The 17,769-nt window shown below is 37.9% G+C and overlaps 1 protein-coding gene across 2 annotated transcripts; it reads right to left on the minus strand.

Annotated features, from left to right (window-relative positions):
- Positions 1-259: 259 nt before the first annotated feature.
- On the minus strand, positions 260-16,164 carry TDG (thymine DNA glycosylase). 2 transcript variants are annotated; one of them, XM_058189729.1, is made up of 10 exons: positions 15,891-16,027; positions 9,714-9,856; positions 6,470-6,696; positions 5,698-5,767; positions 4,219-4,354; positions 4,056-4,138; positions 3,879-3,973; positions 3,445-3,616; positions 2,987-3,115; positions 260-2,286 (listed from the first exon to the last, which is right to left on the minus strand). In XM_058189729.1, the coding sequence occupies exons 1-10, from the start codon at positions 15,914-15,916 to the stop codon at positions 2,150-2,152; spliced, it is 1,218 nt and encodes a 405-aa protein (XP_058045712.1). In that variant the 5' UTR covers positions 15,917-16,027; the 3' UTR covers positions 260-2,149. The 2 variants fall into 2 exon arrangements, with proteins under 2 accessions (XP_058045712.1, XP_058045713.1); XM_058189730.1 differs by lacking the exon at positions 15,891-16,027 and adding an exon at positions 16,084-16,164 and having other exon boundaries at positions 262-2,286.
- Positions 16,165-17,769: the final 1,605 nt, after the last annotated feature.

Raw genomic sequence — 17,769 nt, forward strand, 5'->3', positions numbered from 1 at the left:
AAACATTGTTTAGGACAAACAATCTTTATAACACCAAGACCTCTATTTAAATAATTCATAAAATAAGAACTTGCCAAAATACTGTAATATTTCTGAATATTTGTTTTTGCCATAAATGCATTTTTATATATAAAATTAAGCTAAATAAAATTAAGCATCCATTATTTTATTTCAAATAATTTAAAATTGCTTTGTTGTAACAACACCAATACAATTAATCATTGACTTTTAAACAATGTTACAATAAAGCACCAGAAAATATTATAAGAAATTTTTTTGCAAAAAAAAAAAAAAAAAGGCAGATCAGACATATTAAATACATTTTAAAGCACCATATTCTAGAACTGATGTGCATTCATATCTCATTAACTGGATGTTTCTTTCAAAACAAGTTATTCCTTTTTCACATCATAATAGTGAGCTATGCATGATCTGCAGCAAGACAATTCTGTTTAAAAAAATGTTCCAGATCCCTGATGCAAGGCACTTCAAGCACTTGCAAAAAAGTATCCATGTAAACAGTGACACATAAGTGTGTAATCTTAAGCACACTTACTAGGAAGTAAACCTTGTTGAATACCGTGGAGCTCAATTTGAATAAACATGGATAAGATTGTGCTACAAATGAATTTACTACATTATTGACAATGGAGTTTCCACAGACTAACCAACATGATGAGAACTAGATACACATCTTAATATTAAAAAGAATTGGCTTGGAGGACTAATGTACATTATTTTGTGGCAGGTCATAAATACACTCATCTTTTAATGAGCAAGAAATCAAAACACTCTGGAAAACTTCCAAAGTGACTGCAAGCTATGGTTTGACTTTAAATTCAATTGATCCATACAACCCTACTTCCTAACGCCAATAAAACATTTTAAACATTTCCAGCTATTTGTGAAGTAGTTAGATAATCTAAATTATATACACATTGAAATAGAGTTCTGGTACATAATTCAAGTATCTAAAGCACCTAATCAATAGATTCTGAAAAACTCTGTTTACTTCTTTTATTGCTTTTATCTCTACCCCTCAAGGAAAAAGCAGGCTGGAGGAGAAAAGAAGGCATAGATAGCACAAACATTCTCAGTAGGAACTACGGTGTTTTTAAAAAGATAATAGTCACAATCTGTTGCACTGCAAATTTAGCACAGCAGGCAGAATATTCTAACAGAGTGCATATCCTCTACAAGCAGAACAGTGGAGTGACACAGAAAAAATAGTGCAACTCCTGTTCTCACATCTATCTTTCCTTCTCCAAGCCTAACTTAGAGCGATAAATACAAAAGTAGTTATATCAACTGCATAGAAAAGCATTGTTTTACTCAAAGTGAACCATTTGTTGATACCAGCAGTGCCAACTGAAATTTTTGCAACATATGCCTACAGAGAGCACCATATCCAGTAGTAACTGATAGCTAAAATAATTTGGGAATGAATTAAAAGCAAAGTGGTAGGAGGAAGGAAAAGACGAACTGCAATTGCAATAATGGTAAACAGAAATAAAAAATACAGACTTGGGTCCCTGAAAAATATTTCAAATAGGGTAAATGTGGCTCAGCCCCACATTTTTCAAAAGGCAGTTTTCACATTTGATTACCAGTGACAAGACCCAGAGAGAATTAGGAATCTAGTCATTTTTGGGGAAAGAGGTAAACTAACCTGGAGTTGTCTGAGTTCTCTTAATGAGTAGGCTTGCATTTCTACTATCTTGTTATGGTACTGTTTGGTAACTGTTAAATCAACATTTCCGCCCTTTAATTCATATAAATGAGCACACATAGGGTATATCCCAACACCCAGGAAGGGATATCTTAAAAACATAACTTCACAGAGTATCTTACAAAATATGGATTTAAAACAAGACATTGGACATCACAAACAAGAAATCACTTGGCTAAAACTGCAAAAATGGAATAAATTTAGCCATAAAACTTTGTACCAAAAAAAGAAAGAATGGGGAGAGAATTATTTTCTCTAACAAAGGACACTTCTTTAAATTAATCTAATTCATCTACCAAAAATGACTCATCCTAAGAAAAACTAAGAGGTACAATGCTATTCAAATGCTTCAGTTGGGGAACTGAGGTACCATTCTTGACCACTGCATTAAAACAATGACCGTGGAATATAGAGTTGATTCTAAGTACTGACTCTTCCTTCTTCTTGTGCTCTTGAGAGGCTAAATTCAGGAATCTGATCTGTGAAAGTTTGCATCATCCACTGTCCATTAGGCACATCACTAACGGAAGAACCACTGCTGTACTCCATGTTGGTTGCTGCATAAAAAGAAACTTACATCAATTGCTGCTATTAAAACTAAGGGAGGAAAAAGCACAACTACATGCAAAATATATGAAGAATATAGAAGTACATATTTTATAGTATTTATGCTGTTCATGTCTTTATAGTAATTTCAAAATGCATTTTTATATTTAGGGATTTAAAAAAACCTTAAGCAAATCTTCTGGTTTTCTGGGACACAATTTCAGGCCTCAAAGACTATGTTGGAATTCCTCTTCTGAGATTGGAAAGAAGGCTCCAATTTCAGAAGAGGAAATCCAAGATTCCTGCTCTCTCTTCTTGAGGATATTTTTGCAATCTTTCTCATTCCCACACTGTAGAGAAGAAACAGGACTAGAGGTGGTGTTGGCTTCAAAAGCCAAATCTCTTGCACTTGCTTTATATATTTTCAACACAAGAAAACTTTGAACCACTCTCCGTACTAAATTAATACCCTCCCACTGCATACAATGCAAAAGATGAATATTTCTTACACTGACAAATGGAGTTATTTTTACTTTCTTTTATTCCATCCCTTCAGTCAGTGTATTGGCAGATGGGGGGGGTCAATGGGGGTCATGAAGATCAGAGCATTCTAATTATTGCAGCTTGCCCAAGAAACAATTTTATTGCCTTCTCAGTTCAGGACAATAGATTAAAATAAAGACGTAATTTGAATTTTTTTTCAAGCTGTACCTGTTCCATTTGTGGGGAAGATATACTGTTCATTCTCAGAGGTTGTTCTCTCACCATAAGCTCCTCCATAGGCTGCTTCATATCCTGGATCATATTTTTCTTCTTTAACAGCCATCTTCTTAGCTTCCTCTGCATAAACCAGACTCACAATGTTGAAATTGATTTTTTTAAAATTCTTAAACATAGAACCATTTGTCAAAGTTATCCTATTTCAGAATAAAATCAAATGACAGCTTGAAAACTTGTAAATATCCTGTTCTATTGATAAGAAGTGCCTTCCAGAAGAAGTCACACAATGGAGTTTACATTACTGTGTAATCATTAAATCTGAAATATGTAAGAACTGTAAACCATTAGTTCATAGCACGAAATAACTGTCTGGGTCTACTTTTATTTACTTTTGAAGATTTGACATATTAAGTAATTCATAACTACTACTTTGATTTCATATGGAATACCTTGTGCAAGCTGCAAATCAAATGTATACTGTACTTCCTGGACTTCAGCAGATGATGCAACCCCCTTCAATTGATCCCTTAAGTCTTTTAGCTTTATGTAATAATGAACTTTATCCTGTGCACGAGGAAACTGAGCACATCTTGCACTGGATGATGGCATCACATAGCAAAGCTGCACCAAAAAATAGGAGAAAAAAAGCAACTAATTGTCATCAAACTGGTTATTTTCAAATACTAAAATTGTTTGTTAGAGATCTTTTTGATCTTTGGCAGATTTTCTGAAAACTTAAACTCTTAAGAGAACAGCAGTAATTTTAAATGAAGATTCATATCCTAAACAGCAAGATGTTTGATTTACATACTGAAATAAATATATTTTAAATGTCCTTCCATAAATGGGAAAAATTTATATTCCAATCAAGACAAGAACTTACTGTTTCTGTATCTGGAACCTTATGTGGCTGTAGTCCAAATTCTAATTTTTTAACCTTCACTCCAAAAACCTCTTTACTAAAAATGTCATAAATACCTATAGTGAAATTGGAAATACATCCATCAGTATACATGCTTAACCACAACAAAATGCCCAAGTCTCATTTTTAAAAACTTACATTTTCCATTAAAAACAGCTATTTTAGGTTGATATTTCTGCAATTTCTGCACTAGAATACGTCCTCCTTCCCGAAATTCTTTGCTGAAAAGAGGACAAAATAGCACAAATAAAAAATAGAACCATAATTTTCTGATAAATACTGTATGATTAAAAAAATCTACCTGGAGAGGTCTTTGCTACCTGGTGTTGTCCTTTCCACCATATTTGTAAATCCAATACCATATTTATGTGGCAAAGTATGATCATCCATATGATTCAATTGTTCGCTGCTTAGCCCAGACATAAAAAGACATTTCCCTATGGAGCAAAAAAATATATTTGTCATATTTTCTGGAAAGTACATATCAAAACTCTATAATTTAAAAAAATATTCTATTTATTAAATTCTATTTATTTTTACTTTCAAAAATAGCAAAGTAACAATAATCATATGCAAAATGAAGCTAGTCAATATAATATAGCATAATCTTTATTATTATTTAAAGAAAAAAATGAAGTCTCTTGAATCAAGCTCAACTGATGGTGTCTACATGATTATATCTAGGCAGCTTTCTTGTCAACCTGATAGTAGATTTTTGCACTCTTCAAGATATTTTTTCATTTCTTGGTCCAGTCTACTGGTTCCCTGTAGGTATCAACAAATCCAGCTTTGTTTTTGTATGTCCTAACAGGCAATTTGTCACATAATTTGCTTTGAATTTATGCAAAAGAAGTGTTTGAGTTACTTTCATTGATACATGAACATATCGACTAACAATAACAAAATCTTGATTATTTATTATTATTTATTTATTAATTGCATTTGTATACCGCCCTTCTCCTGAAGGACTCAGGGCGGTTGACAGCCAATTTAAAAGATACAATAAATACACATTAAAAAACAGACTAAAAATTTATATAAATAATGGCCAAAATATTAAAAAACTAACTAATACAAAAACTAAAACCCCATTTAAAATTACTTAATCAGGCTAGCCCAGCTCGATGGAATAAAAGAGTCTTCAACTCACGGCGGAAAGTCCGAAGGTTGGGGAGTTGGTGAAGCCTCGGAGGCAGCTCGTTCCAGAGGGCAGGAGCCCCCGCAGAGAAGGCCCTACCCCTGGGGGTCGCCAGTCGACATTGTTTCACCAACAGCACCCCAAGGAGGCCCTCCCTGTGGGAGCGCACAGGTCGGTGGGAGGCTGTTTGTGGCAGTAGGCGGTCTCGTAAATAGCCCGGTCCTAAGCCATGGAGCACTTTAAAGGTGGTAACCAGCACCTTGAATTGCACCCGAAAGACCACCGGGAGCTAGTGCAGCCCGCGCAGGAGCGGTGTTATATGGGAGCCACGAGGTGCTCCCTCTATCACCCGCGTGGCTGCATTCTGGACCAGTTGGAGCTTCTGGGTGCTCTTCAAGGGGAGCCCCATGTAGAGAGCATTGCAGTAGTCCAGGCGAGATGTAACGAGGGCATGGGTGACTGTGCGCAGGGAAACCCGGTCCAGAAAGAGACGCAACTGGCGGATCAGGCAAACCTGATAGAAAGCCCCCCTGGCGACGGCCGTCAAATGATTACAATCATAACCTATTGCTTTCTGTTACTACAACTAAAAAATTCTAGATTATAACAAATTTTTCAGAGTTCATGAAAAGGGATACTCACAGAAATGGTTTCCAGGTCCTGGATAATGATGACCTTTGTAGGCTGCCATTAAACCTGGGTTTATACCAATCTAGGGAAGAATACATAAATGAAATCATAATTTTGTTCATGATAAAAATGTGTTAGATGTAATGAAAAAACAACCACAACACAAATAAACCACTTGGATAAATAGGGCACTTGTCACTCATGATTGTCCAATAAATTCATCTGTTCATGGTGATTTATATAATTTGTATAATAACATCGTTAAACAAATTATACAAATTATGTCATTACAGAAATACTGTCATATAAATTAATACATGTCCAGTTCACATCATCCGAATGAATTCTGTACTTATTTTAGACATGCTCAGATGGAAATTCTGCCTGTTGCACTGAAAATCCATTAAATGGCATTCCATTAAATTGAGTCCTTTTATTATATAACTTTAGATTTCCTAAAGTAGGATATTAGATTAAGACAGTATATTAAAATTCGAAGTTAACAGAGGAATCATGAGTTTCAATCTCCACAAATTATAACCTGTTTTGTCTGGTCAATCAGTCCTGTAAATTCTTCAAGATAGCAAGGGAAAACAAGAAATGATATATCATAAGGAGGTCATTAAATATCAATGTAGAGCTCTATACTTCCATATAAAAATGGAACATATCCAAGACACGCAACAGGCTATCGTGAAGACCCTTCAAGAATTTATCAACAAATTGCTTAATTAATTGACTATAACCATTATTTACAGTTAAACTATTTTTACAATTGACTTACAATTACAATGTCCAAATTGAAGGTCAATATATCGGGAAGAGTTTTGGTCAACAATTCAGCTTCCGAAACACCATTAAAGCGATCAACTTTTCTTTTGACTTTGAAACTATCTGTGATTTTTTCCTGTTTTCCTTTGGATTTTACAGGTTTAGGTTTAGGTTTAGGTTTAGCAGCAGATTTTTTGGGTTCAGTCGATTTATTTCTTCTTTTCCTTCCTTTAACAGTTGCTGAAAGACAGGAGTCGTCTTATTTAATAGTGAAGGCAGAATAATTGTATGTTTTAAATTTAGAAATGTTCTTCAAATTTATCAAGTTTTTTTCCCAGTTAAATTTACCAACTTCCAACACAACAACGGAGAAATTTTGGTCCACAGATCTAATCAGCAACTTCATTGTCTCCCCACACAGCTTCTCCCACATGTTCTTACATTGTTCATTAGTGTCTTCAATACGCAATTTCTTGGGCTTTCCTATCCCACCACAATTCCTTAGAGGACTACCTTTCAAAATCCCTCAAAAACCTTAGTGTTTTGAAGAACTTCCACCTTTAAAAAAAATCTATACAGGACAGAAGAAGCTTAAAGTTTGACCCTCCCTCCATCATCTTTATCCCTGATCAAGCAAAATCTGTCATCTTTAAATTGTCCTAAATACTGGCAATTGGCAAGTCATAAACTTTAATGCAACTGATTCAAAACACACTTGAAAATGTCTTTGAAACCAACTAATACAGGTAATCCCTGGGTTACGAGCGTCCCCTTCGCGAATGTTCAAAGTTACGTGATAAGCGCCCCCTAGCATTTGCGAACAAGGTTCAAAACTATGAATCTTGCAGCACCATGACAGTTGTTCACCCTTATGAACAACCATAGAGGCTCTGCAACATTCGTTCTGCACGTTGCTGGCCGAAATGAAGCTTCTGAAGGGCAGATCTGCCCCTCAGAAGCTCCATTCGGTTGTCCAAAGGCTTCACCTGGCATGTTATGGGCTGAAAGTAAGCTTCTGAGGGGAGGATTTGTCCCTCCAACACTCCATTTGGCCCTCCAAGGGACTCCCCCTGCATGTTGTAGGCCAAAATGAAGCTTCTGGGGGCTGGATTCGACCGTCCGGTTGGCCCTCCCCTGGCCTGTTGCAGGCAGAAATGGATCCAGCCCCGGAGGCTCCATTCCAGCTTGCAATGGGCTGAGGGAGGCCCGTGGAGGGTTGAATGGAGCATCGGAGGGCTGGATTTGCCCGTCAGAAGCTCCATTTCGGCTGGCAACCAGCCGGGCAAGGTCTGCGAAGGCCTCAACCAAACTGCAGAGGGGTGCAAGAGGCTGGAGAGGAGACTTTGCTAGATCTTCACAAAGTAAATGACATGGCACGACAGTTTGTGGGGGGGAAGCAATTGTGGGGAGCATGAGGTATTTCAGTGGGTGGGGAAGGCCTTGTGTAGTCTTAACCAGATGGCCTGTTCCATCAGTAGGCCCCCACATGGCCTTCCCCATCCTGAAATACCTCACATGCACTTAACAAGCCTCACATTCGATTAGTGAATGCGTGGGTGAAAGGAGCGAATGATTCCAATCAAGGTACAAGAATAACTCCCACAAATCCTCGGGTTATGAATGGAATGGGCAGACTCCATTTTTGTTTGTTTGTTTGTTTGTTTACATTTCTACCCCGCCCTTCTCCGAAGACTCAGGGCGGCTTACAGTGTATAAGGCAATAGTCTCATTCTATTTGTATATTTTTACAAAGTCAACTTATTGCCCCCCCCAACAATCTGGGTCCTCATTTTACCTACCTTATAAAGGATGGAAGGCTGAGTCAACCTTGGGCCGGGCTCGAACCTGCAGTAATTGCAGGCTTTGTGTTCTTAATAACAGGCCTTACCAGCCTGAGCTAAACCGGCCCCTTTACATTTGTACAAATGTACATTACATTTGTAACTTGAGGACTACCTGTAATTACTAGAAAATATTATGGAATGTTATTAAAATGTGTATTATGCACAATAATTGCAAGGTAACAATAACCTAGGGACCTGGTGGCTCAGTGGCTAAGACGCTGAACTTGTCGATTGAAAAGTCAGCAGTTCAAATCCCTAGTCCCGCGTAACGGGGTGAGCTCCCGTTACTTGTCCCAGCTTCTGCCAACCTAGCAGTTCAAAAGCATGTAAAAAATGCAAGTAGAAAAATAGAGGCCACCTTTGGTGGGAAGGTAACAGCGTTCTGTGCGCCTTTGGTGTTTAGTCATGTTGGCCACATGACCACAAAGATGTCTTCGGACAGCGCTGGCCCTTTGGCTTTGAAACAGAGATGAGCACTGCCCCCTAGAGTCGGGAACAACTAGCACATATGTGAAAGGGGAATCTTTACCTTTATCAATAACCTATTATCTTCATATACTAGGATAATGGTTAAGATTGCTGTTTAACTTTTGGCAAGTATGATCACTATTTCCAGGAGACACATGGGAGAAATCCAGTGAATTGGTCCTGCTGATTAAATGGTGGCTGATTTAAAGATTGCATTAATTTCAATGTATTGTCTGAGTTCAGCGGTACATGTGGTACACAGATACAAATATCTACAATGTGGTACAGTAAAGAATTCCCTGTGACTACTTGAGTGAAAACTGTGATTTAGCATGATATGTGAACTCAGTTGTATATTTCAGAGGATAAAGAGGAATGAACATTTCCTTTTCAATTAATAGCCTATGATTCTCTGTGCAGCTTTACTGAGAACACCTGAGTAAGGGATGGAAGAAATGAGAAGTCCCATCATGCTAGTAGGTATAAAATTCTACACTGCATTACTAACATAAAAGGCAGTTGGGAAATAGGCATATAAAATAACAGATTTACAAGATAATCACAAAATATAGTCCCTTTGAGACTTTCTTTTGCACAAATATGTGCTCGAATGCAAATTTTAAATGAGGGACCACTTTAACTGAAGTAAGTAACTCATTTTTAAATGTCATGTTGTTGGAATATCAAATTTGCAAAATTCAATATGTTCCATATAGTTTGCTGTTTCATCAAGGATAACTTAAAAATGTACATTTAAGATCAGGGCTCATTTATGTCTCTCATATTGCAAAACTTATTTAAGCACACATTTTATCTTAAAGTAAAGCTCTTCACAACTGAATCATTTCTCAGAAGAAAACAACCCTGCAATTTTCACTAACTCCAGAAGATATTTTTTGTTGCAAGTTTGCACTCAATATTTCAAGTGGAAAAAAATAAAAATACCTTGAATAGGTTCCTGAGCAATGTTTGGTTCCAAGTCTTCCTGAAGACCTTCATGCTCATTCATCACTTCCAGATTAGGAGCTGCAGCCATCATTTGGTTGTAGGAAAAGGGATAAAAGGCTGGTTGAAGAGGAGTGTAGTATCTTTTTAAAAACAAAAAACAAAACAGAAAACATATTTCAAATAGTAAGTTAAGGAGGAAATTCCCATAGTATTGGACATACATTTGCATAGCTGATCTGAATATATTTCAGATTGTGTATAATTCTTTACCCTTGTATATTAGATCAGGAATGCCCAAAAAACTGTGTGGATCCCACAACCGAAAAGAATCCAGCTTCAGAAAGCTTCTCATCCCTTTCCTTCCAAACCGGTCAACCAATGGGCAAAAAAAGAGTTTTCTCCTGACATTAGCAACAAGTGGCTAAATACAGGTAGTCTTTGAACCATTTGTTTTGTGACCATTCAAAATCACAACAGCACTGAAAAAGTGACTTACAACTAGTCCTCATACTGATAACCAACCATTATCCCCCACAGTTGTGTGATCAACATTTGGTGCTTGGCAACTAACATGTATTTACAATAGTTGTAGTATACCTGGGTCATGTGATCCTCATTTGCGACCTTTCCAACTGGCTTCTGATAAGCGAAGTCAGTAGGAGTAGCCAGATTCACATATGGACCACATGACTACAGTGATTCACTTAGCAACCATTGCAAGATTGCAAAATTAACCATGACTCATTTAAAACTGCCTCAGCAACAGAAATTCTGGTCTCAATTGTAAGTTGAGCATTACCTGTAACTGAGTCAAATTAAGTAATTGGCCAACTCACAGGGGATAAGACTGCTGGGACTCAGTGAAGTAAGATAGGGATCAAACGCATGCATGTGCATGCTTTCATACAGGGATAAATTTGTATGTGAAGATGAGAATAGTACCCAACATGACTGTCTAATTCAGGCCTTCAAACTGGTGATCTGTGAGCAGGATATGGCCCGCGGGGGCTACGCCCATCCCAACTCCGCAAAGGCAAAAAACATTTCAATGCATCACAATATGGACCATGATGCAATCGGGTTTGACACCCCTAGTCTAATTCATTTGCCCTACCTTTATATCAACACACACAATCCTTGCTGCTTACAGGATCACAAATATACTGAAATTTGGAAATCAACATGCTTTATACAAGCCTACCAGATTTGCCTGCAAAAACTAGATCACCATTCAATGTGGTACACAGATACAAATATCTACAATGTGGTACAGTAAAGACATAAAGTTCTACTGCCATCCAGTTTCTGCAGCCCAGATCTCATAAACCTAGTTTAAGTCTCAATATAGGTACCCTTCCAGCATCTATGCCCTTGACTGTCTATTAAAACACATGTTGTTCTGGTCGGCCAGACTATTTTGCAACAGCTTAGGTTGGCTTGATAATATGACATAGCAAAAATTGAATCAAATCGATGCAAGTTTTTTTTATCTATGCAGTTTGGATGACAGTAATACAGTCTGTGGGGAACTGTTTGGAAATTGCAACTGATACTAAAGGATGAAACCACATATTCAGCTCATATTACACTTATTTCATATCATTAGCTTTAGTTGCTTATTTGTTCCTGGACTGAAATGCTAAAGTTACTGAGAAAGGATTGTTTGAAGAAATATTTAACCAGAAGTTTATTCAAGCATTAAAAATACTGTTTAGGCCCTTTCCACCGTCCCTCTGGTGAATACTGTGTGTAACAAAAAACAGTAGAGGCTCTCTCAACCTTCTTGATGCTGCTGAGCTACAACTCACAACAGCTTTAACAGCATGAACAATAGCCAGTGCACACTAGGAATTGTAGTTCAGCAGTTTTTGGACAATGCACCAGCTGCCTATTCCTGCCTTAGGGTTTTTTTCACCAGTGGTTTCATATTTACCAAATCTTCCCCCAGCAAGACATGAATGCTTTTATTAAGCAACAACCCAATGAGGACACATTTTTCCAGTGTGCACATTTTTTGAAAAAAATCCAAGTCACTATTAAGAAAACTAAGCTATTGTTTCTTGTGCTGTGTTTTAATGAAATTTATTAATTACATGTCAGCTTTTTGTAAGCCTATCAGGTGAAGATAATGCATCCTGAAGTACCATTTATAAATGGTTAGAAAATATAGTTAGTCCTCGACTTACAACCACAGTAGAGTCCAACATTTCTGCTGCTAAGCGAAACATTTGTTAAATGAATTTTGCCCATTTTACAACTTTTCTTGCTACAGTTTTTAAGTACATCACTGCAATTGTTAAGTTAGTAACACTGTTGTTAAGTGAATTTGGCTTTTCCACTGACTTTATCTGTCAGAGGTGTGACACTCGGACACTGCAAGTGTCATAAATATGAGTCAATTGCTAAGTGTCTTTTGATCACATGACCATGGAGATGCTGCGATGGTCATAAGTGAGAAAAATATTCATAAATCACTTTTTTCAGTGCCATTGGAACATTGAACAGTCACTAAACAAAATGTTGTAAGTCGAGGATTACCTGTATTCAGAATGAATTCCTGAAGTTAATTAAAAATTTTGCTACTATAGAAATGTGCTCTTACTTACATAATTATGAGCATTTTATCAGTTATTCCGGAAAAAAGATGATGAACATGTACAATGATTTACACCAGAAGTCTTCAAACTTGGCTGCTTTAAGACTGGTGGACTTCAACTCCCAGAATTCTGGGAGTTAAAGTCCACCAGTCTTAAAGCTGACAAGTTTGGGGACCCCTGATTTACACCAACCTGAGAAGAGAATAGAATAGAATTTTTTATTGGCCAAATGTGAATGGACACACAAGGAATTTGTCTTGGTGCATATGCTTTCAGTGTACACAAAAGAAAAGATACGTTCATCAAGAATCATAAAATAAACGTTATAAAATAAAAGTTCTGCAACCAGAGGTATCCTAGTGTGCAAAGCAAGCAAGCAAGAATAACACTTCTAATAAAGATAATTAGGAAAAAATAGGAAAAAAGCCTCTTCTTAATAAAGCTAGTAGAGTCATTGTGTTCAGTAATTCAGTTGGAATTACTGGAACTGCAGTAATTCTGCTCAACCTTAAAACTTAAACTTACACTCGTACTCTGTAAGAAAGTATACCTGAGTGCAAACCTGAAGAATGAATTCTGGCTGCATCGTAAGTAAGATACTAGTGGAAAGTAATGTGTCATCCACATTAGCTTATCTTAAAAATATCATCCAGAGAAGTACCGGTGTTTGTTTTTCTAAGTAAACTCTGTAACAGAACCTTTGAATAAACCTTCAGTAGATGCTCAAATTCCACAGGGAGCTGTATGTCTGGTGTGGATGGCACTTTATATTTTATATTTCATCTTTCTTAAAATGACTTCTCATCAGCAATACAGGGTAAACTCTTTTTATCATCAGCTATTTGAAAGCAGATCTGAAATGTTATCAAGATTTACAGGAACCATATGTCAGATATTTATCCCATTCTTAAAACAGTTTACAGTGATTTTTAATACATTACTGTAATATCACAATAAAGTCATAACAGTAGCTTTCTTTATAAAGTAATCTCCCTGCCCTCACTTGTTCCTCTCTCTCACATACACCCACCCATACCCTCCTTTGAAAATACACAGAAGCACAAACACACACGCATACACCTGGAATAGTGGACTCGACTCAAGCTAAAATAGAAGCCTAAAATAGGAAGTCCAGAAAAATAACTACAATAAATCATGCCCTTCAGTCACACAGCAAAGTTGACAGACTATTTATCAAACAGCATAGATGACCATGGAATGTTGCAAGTACACCAGAAAGGTAAAGGGGAAAAAAAGCATTGGCAAAATATGTAGAAGATGACGCATTGAAGCTAGTACACCATGAAGGCTTTCTGAATAGCAGAGATTAAATTGGCCTACAGGAAAGACCAAATGAAGAAGAGAAACGAGACATGGCAAGGCACATTATTACATGGCCAGTAAGTACTTTAAAAATCTAATAGGCAAAATAGATTAACACAAAGACCTGAAAATGGCTAACAGCAATAAAGTTGGTAAAACAAACAGAGGGGCTAATTCTGGTTTAAGCCTTAAGACCAAATGCATATAAAACTAGAATTGAGAAGATAGAACAGACAGCAAATGTAAAGAAGCTGAGTAAGGATGGCCCACCTAGTTGAAAGCTGCAAGAAAATTGCAGAATGACTACAAACAATGGCATGGCAAAGTAGAACAAGGGTGCAATGGAACATGCACAGGTATCGTATATGTGGTACCTTGCTCAATAGTAGAGAGGGATAGTAGAGAGGGATCTTGGAGTCCTAGTGGACAACCATTTAGATATGAGCCAGCAGTGTGCAGCAGCTTCCAAAAAAGCCAACACAGCTCTGGGCTGCATAAACAAAGGGATAGAATCAAGATCACGTGAAGTGTTAATACCACTTTATAATGCCTTGGTAAGGCCACACTTGGAATATTGCATCCAGTTTTGGTCGCCACAATGTAAAAAAGATGTTGAGACTCTAGAAAGAGTGCAGAGAAGAGCAACAAAGATGATTAGGGGACTGGAGGCTAAAAATACATGAAGACTGGTTGCAGCAACTGGGTATGTCTAGTTTAATAAAAAGGACTAGGGGAGACATGATAGCAGAGTTCCAATATCTCAGGGGTTGCCACAAAGAAGAGGGAGTCAAACTATTCTCCAAAGTACCTGAGGGTAGAACAAGAAGCAATGGGTGGAAATTGATCAAGGAAAGAAGCAACTTAGAACTAAGGAGAAATTTCCTGACAGTCAGAACAATTAATGAGTGGAACAACCTGCCTGCAGAAGTTGTGAATGCTCCAACACTGGAAATTTTTAAGAAGGTGTTGGATAACCATTTGTCTGAAGTGGGGTAGGGTTTCCTGCCTGGGCAGGGATTTGGACTAATAGACCTCCAAAGTCCCTTCCAACACTGTTGTTATTGTTATTATTGTTGTTGTTATTGTTATTATTTTCAAGAAATAGGCTTTGTCTGCAAGCAAGAGCTGTTTTGTAGGACCACAAAACAGACAAAATTATAGAGAATGAAGAAGCTGGAATACTCTGAGACTTTAGAATTCAAACAGACAAGCATCTGTCGCACAATGCTGCAGGCTTAACCATGTTGATAAAGAAGACCAAAAAAAAAAAAGTCTGGATAGTGGATGTTGCTGTACCTGGAGATGGCAAAGTACTGTAGAGGAGAAAGAATTGGAGGTAAAGACCTGCAAACAGATTGACTGTGGCAAAAGAAAGCAAAGACAGTACCAACGAATTAAATAGATGCCTTAGGTGCAATTCCAAAACATTTTGAACATCATTAGCATCGACAAAATCCCCTTCAATCAACTGCAGGAGGTAGTTCTACCTGTATTAAGCTTCCATCCTGTGACAATCCCTTCAAATATGTATTAAACACATCTGCCTATCCCAGATCCTGGGGAAGATCTTCTCGATCAATGGACCAATTTTTTTTTAAAACAATGGCAAAATCCAATCTAAACAAAGTGGCTGCAGGTGCGATCAATAATAATAACAATAATAATATTTATCTGCAAATAATAATAATAATAATAATAATTATTATTATTATTATTATTATTAATAATAATAATAATAATAAAAAAAACTGTGCTACTTGGAACATCATATATCTTAAGAAGGTACTTGGTGGATACCTAGGATGCTGGCAGCAACCCGGAGCAACTATCAGCACCAGTCAATGGTATTTGTGATGCCTTTTTGAATGTTCAGTTGACTGAGTTTCACGTTTAATGAATAAAGAATATTATTATTATTATTATTATTATTATTATTATTATTATTATTATTATTATTATTATTATTATTATTTATCTGCCGCTCCGGAGAGCAGCGAAGAAATGGAAAACAAACGCAGAGGCGAGGCTGCCGTCCCTTGGATGGTCGTCCGGACTTTTGAGGTAAAAAAAATTTCCCTTCCTAAAAGCCCAGGAAATTCAGGCCTCGGCCTTCCTCTGGAAATGAGCCGGAAGCCCTTTGTAGTAACCGCCAACCCGGCGACAGGAAAGCGCCCACCGGGGAGTGAGGGGGAGGTTGCCGTTCCTTTCCTCCCCAGCAGCGTTAATATTCCCCCCACTCATTGCCCGCTAGTACCTGGTCCCGGGCTCCTCAGTTTCCATCTCCGAGCTCTGGTGTAACCCCACCACCACCCCGCCGGTCCGCTCTGCCGGCCGACTAGCCTCTGTCAGGGGAAGGCCGGGAAAGAAGCGCCGAACCCAGCCGAGCCCCCCTCCCCGCACAGCCCCTCCGCGCCACTTCCCCCTCCCCCCACCTCCGCTCTCTATACCTTCCGCCGCCGCCACGCGCGCCCTCCTTTAGCTCTCAGCACGCCGCGACTCAGCCAGCCGATAGAGATACGAAAGTGGAAGAGAGGTCTACAAAAGCAAAGTTCCGATTTCCTCATGGGGGGGAGAAAAAAGTAAAATAAAAATAGAAGAGTAGGAAGGCGATTCACTGGAGAAGAGCCTAATTCTGGGGAAGATGGAGGGCCAAAGAAGAAGGGGACAGCAGAGAACGAATGGAATCTTAGCTTGAGCTTAAATGGACACTGAGCTTAAATGGACTCCAGAGCAGAGGTCTCCAACCTTGGCAACTTTAAGCCTGGCGGACTTCAACTCCCAGAGTTTTTTTTTTAATTATTTACATTTATATCCCGCCCTTCTCCGAAGACTCAGGGCGGCTTACATTGTGTAAGGCAATGTAAGTTCCTCAGCCAGCAAAGCTCAAGGAGTTGAAATCCACAAGTCTTAAAGAGGTCAAGGTTGGAGACCCCTGCTTTAGATTACTGCTTTAAATTTTGAAATCTTAAAAATCTTATCTAGAAGGGATTTTTGCCCTGCAGAAAAACAGAAGTAATGAGATGCCTAGTTGTAAGTTAGTATTCTGCAAAAGATGCTGGGAGTTGAAGTCCACCAGGCTCAAAGTTGCCAAGGTTGGAGACCCCTGCTCCAGAGGATGGTAGAGGGCAGGAAGGCCTGAAGGAATATTGTCCATGGGGTCGAGATGGGTCGGACACGACTTCACAACTAACAACAAAGAAGATGACACTCACCTATAATTCAAGAGCGAAATATTGGCAGGATCTCAAACCAGATCAAAGGGTGAATGAAGGGCGAAGGCAAAAAAAAAAAAAAAGTTGAATTCCTCGCTTGGAAGTTTTAAAAGAGCCTGCCTCAAGGTAGTACCTGCACATGAATTGGCTTTCCGGAGTCCCATAATTCCCTTCTAAATTTGGTCATTCTTTGAGGATTGTTGAAATCAAAATCTCGCAATCTGGGTAGAGGACCTTCGGACAACCAAACCAATGGAAAAGACAGATTCACTTAATAACTGGGTTGCTAACTTACAACTGCAGTAAAAACTGTGGCAAGAATGGGGCAAACTCACTTAACAAATTCTCACTTAACAACATAAATTTTGGGTTCAATTGTGTTTGTAAATTGACGACTGCCTACACAGTTCCAGTTAGAAATAAGGCATTTCTTAATAAGTGGGGAAAATCACGGTTTTCACCGTGTCAAGCTCTCACACACGGCAAATACACGTTGACACATTTGGAAACAACGGAATCAGACAATACTGGATGGATAATGCAGAGGCTCTTTTTAAATGCAGGGGAAAGAAGCAATATGTTATAGGGGGAAAGAGATCAGAGTTAAATTAAAGAGTTAAATCAGAGTTAAATTAAGGGGGGTGCATAAGAGCACAAACATGCCTACCGTTCCTGTCCTATTGTTTTCTTTCATTATATCCAATTAGTATAATTATTGCATTCTTATGCTTATATATATGCTTATATATTATATAGTTACTTTCATGCTTATATTTATATATACTGCTGTGACAAAATAAATAAATAAATAAGCCCTACGATTTGATTAGCCGATTGCTAATAATAGTTCATTAGAACTACTATTTTAACATTCCAATTTTTCCGTTGATTTCTATAGGCAGGCTCACTTCCACTGTACTT

Source organism: Ahaetulla prasina, chromosome 7, assembly GCF_028640845.1.
Source record: "Ahaetulla prasina isolate Xishuangbanna chromosome 7, ASM2864084v1, whole genome shotgun sequence".
NCBI classification, from domain to species: Eukaryota; Metazoa; Chordata; class Lepidosauria; order Squamata; family Colubridae; genus Ahaetulla; species Ahaetulla prasina.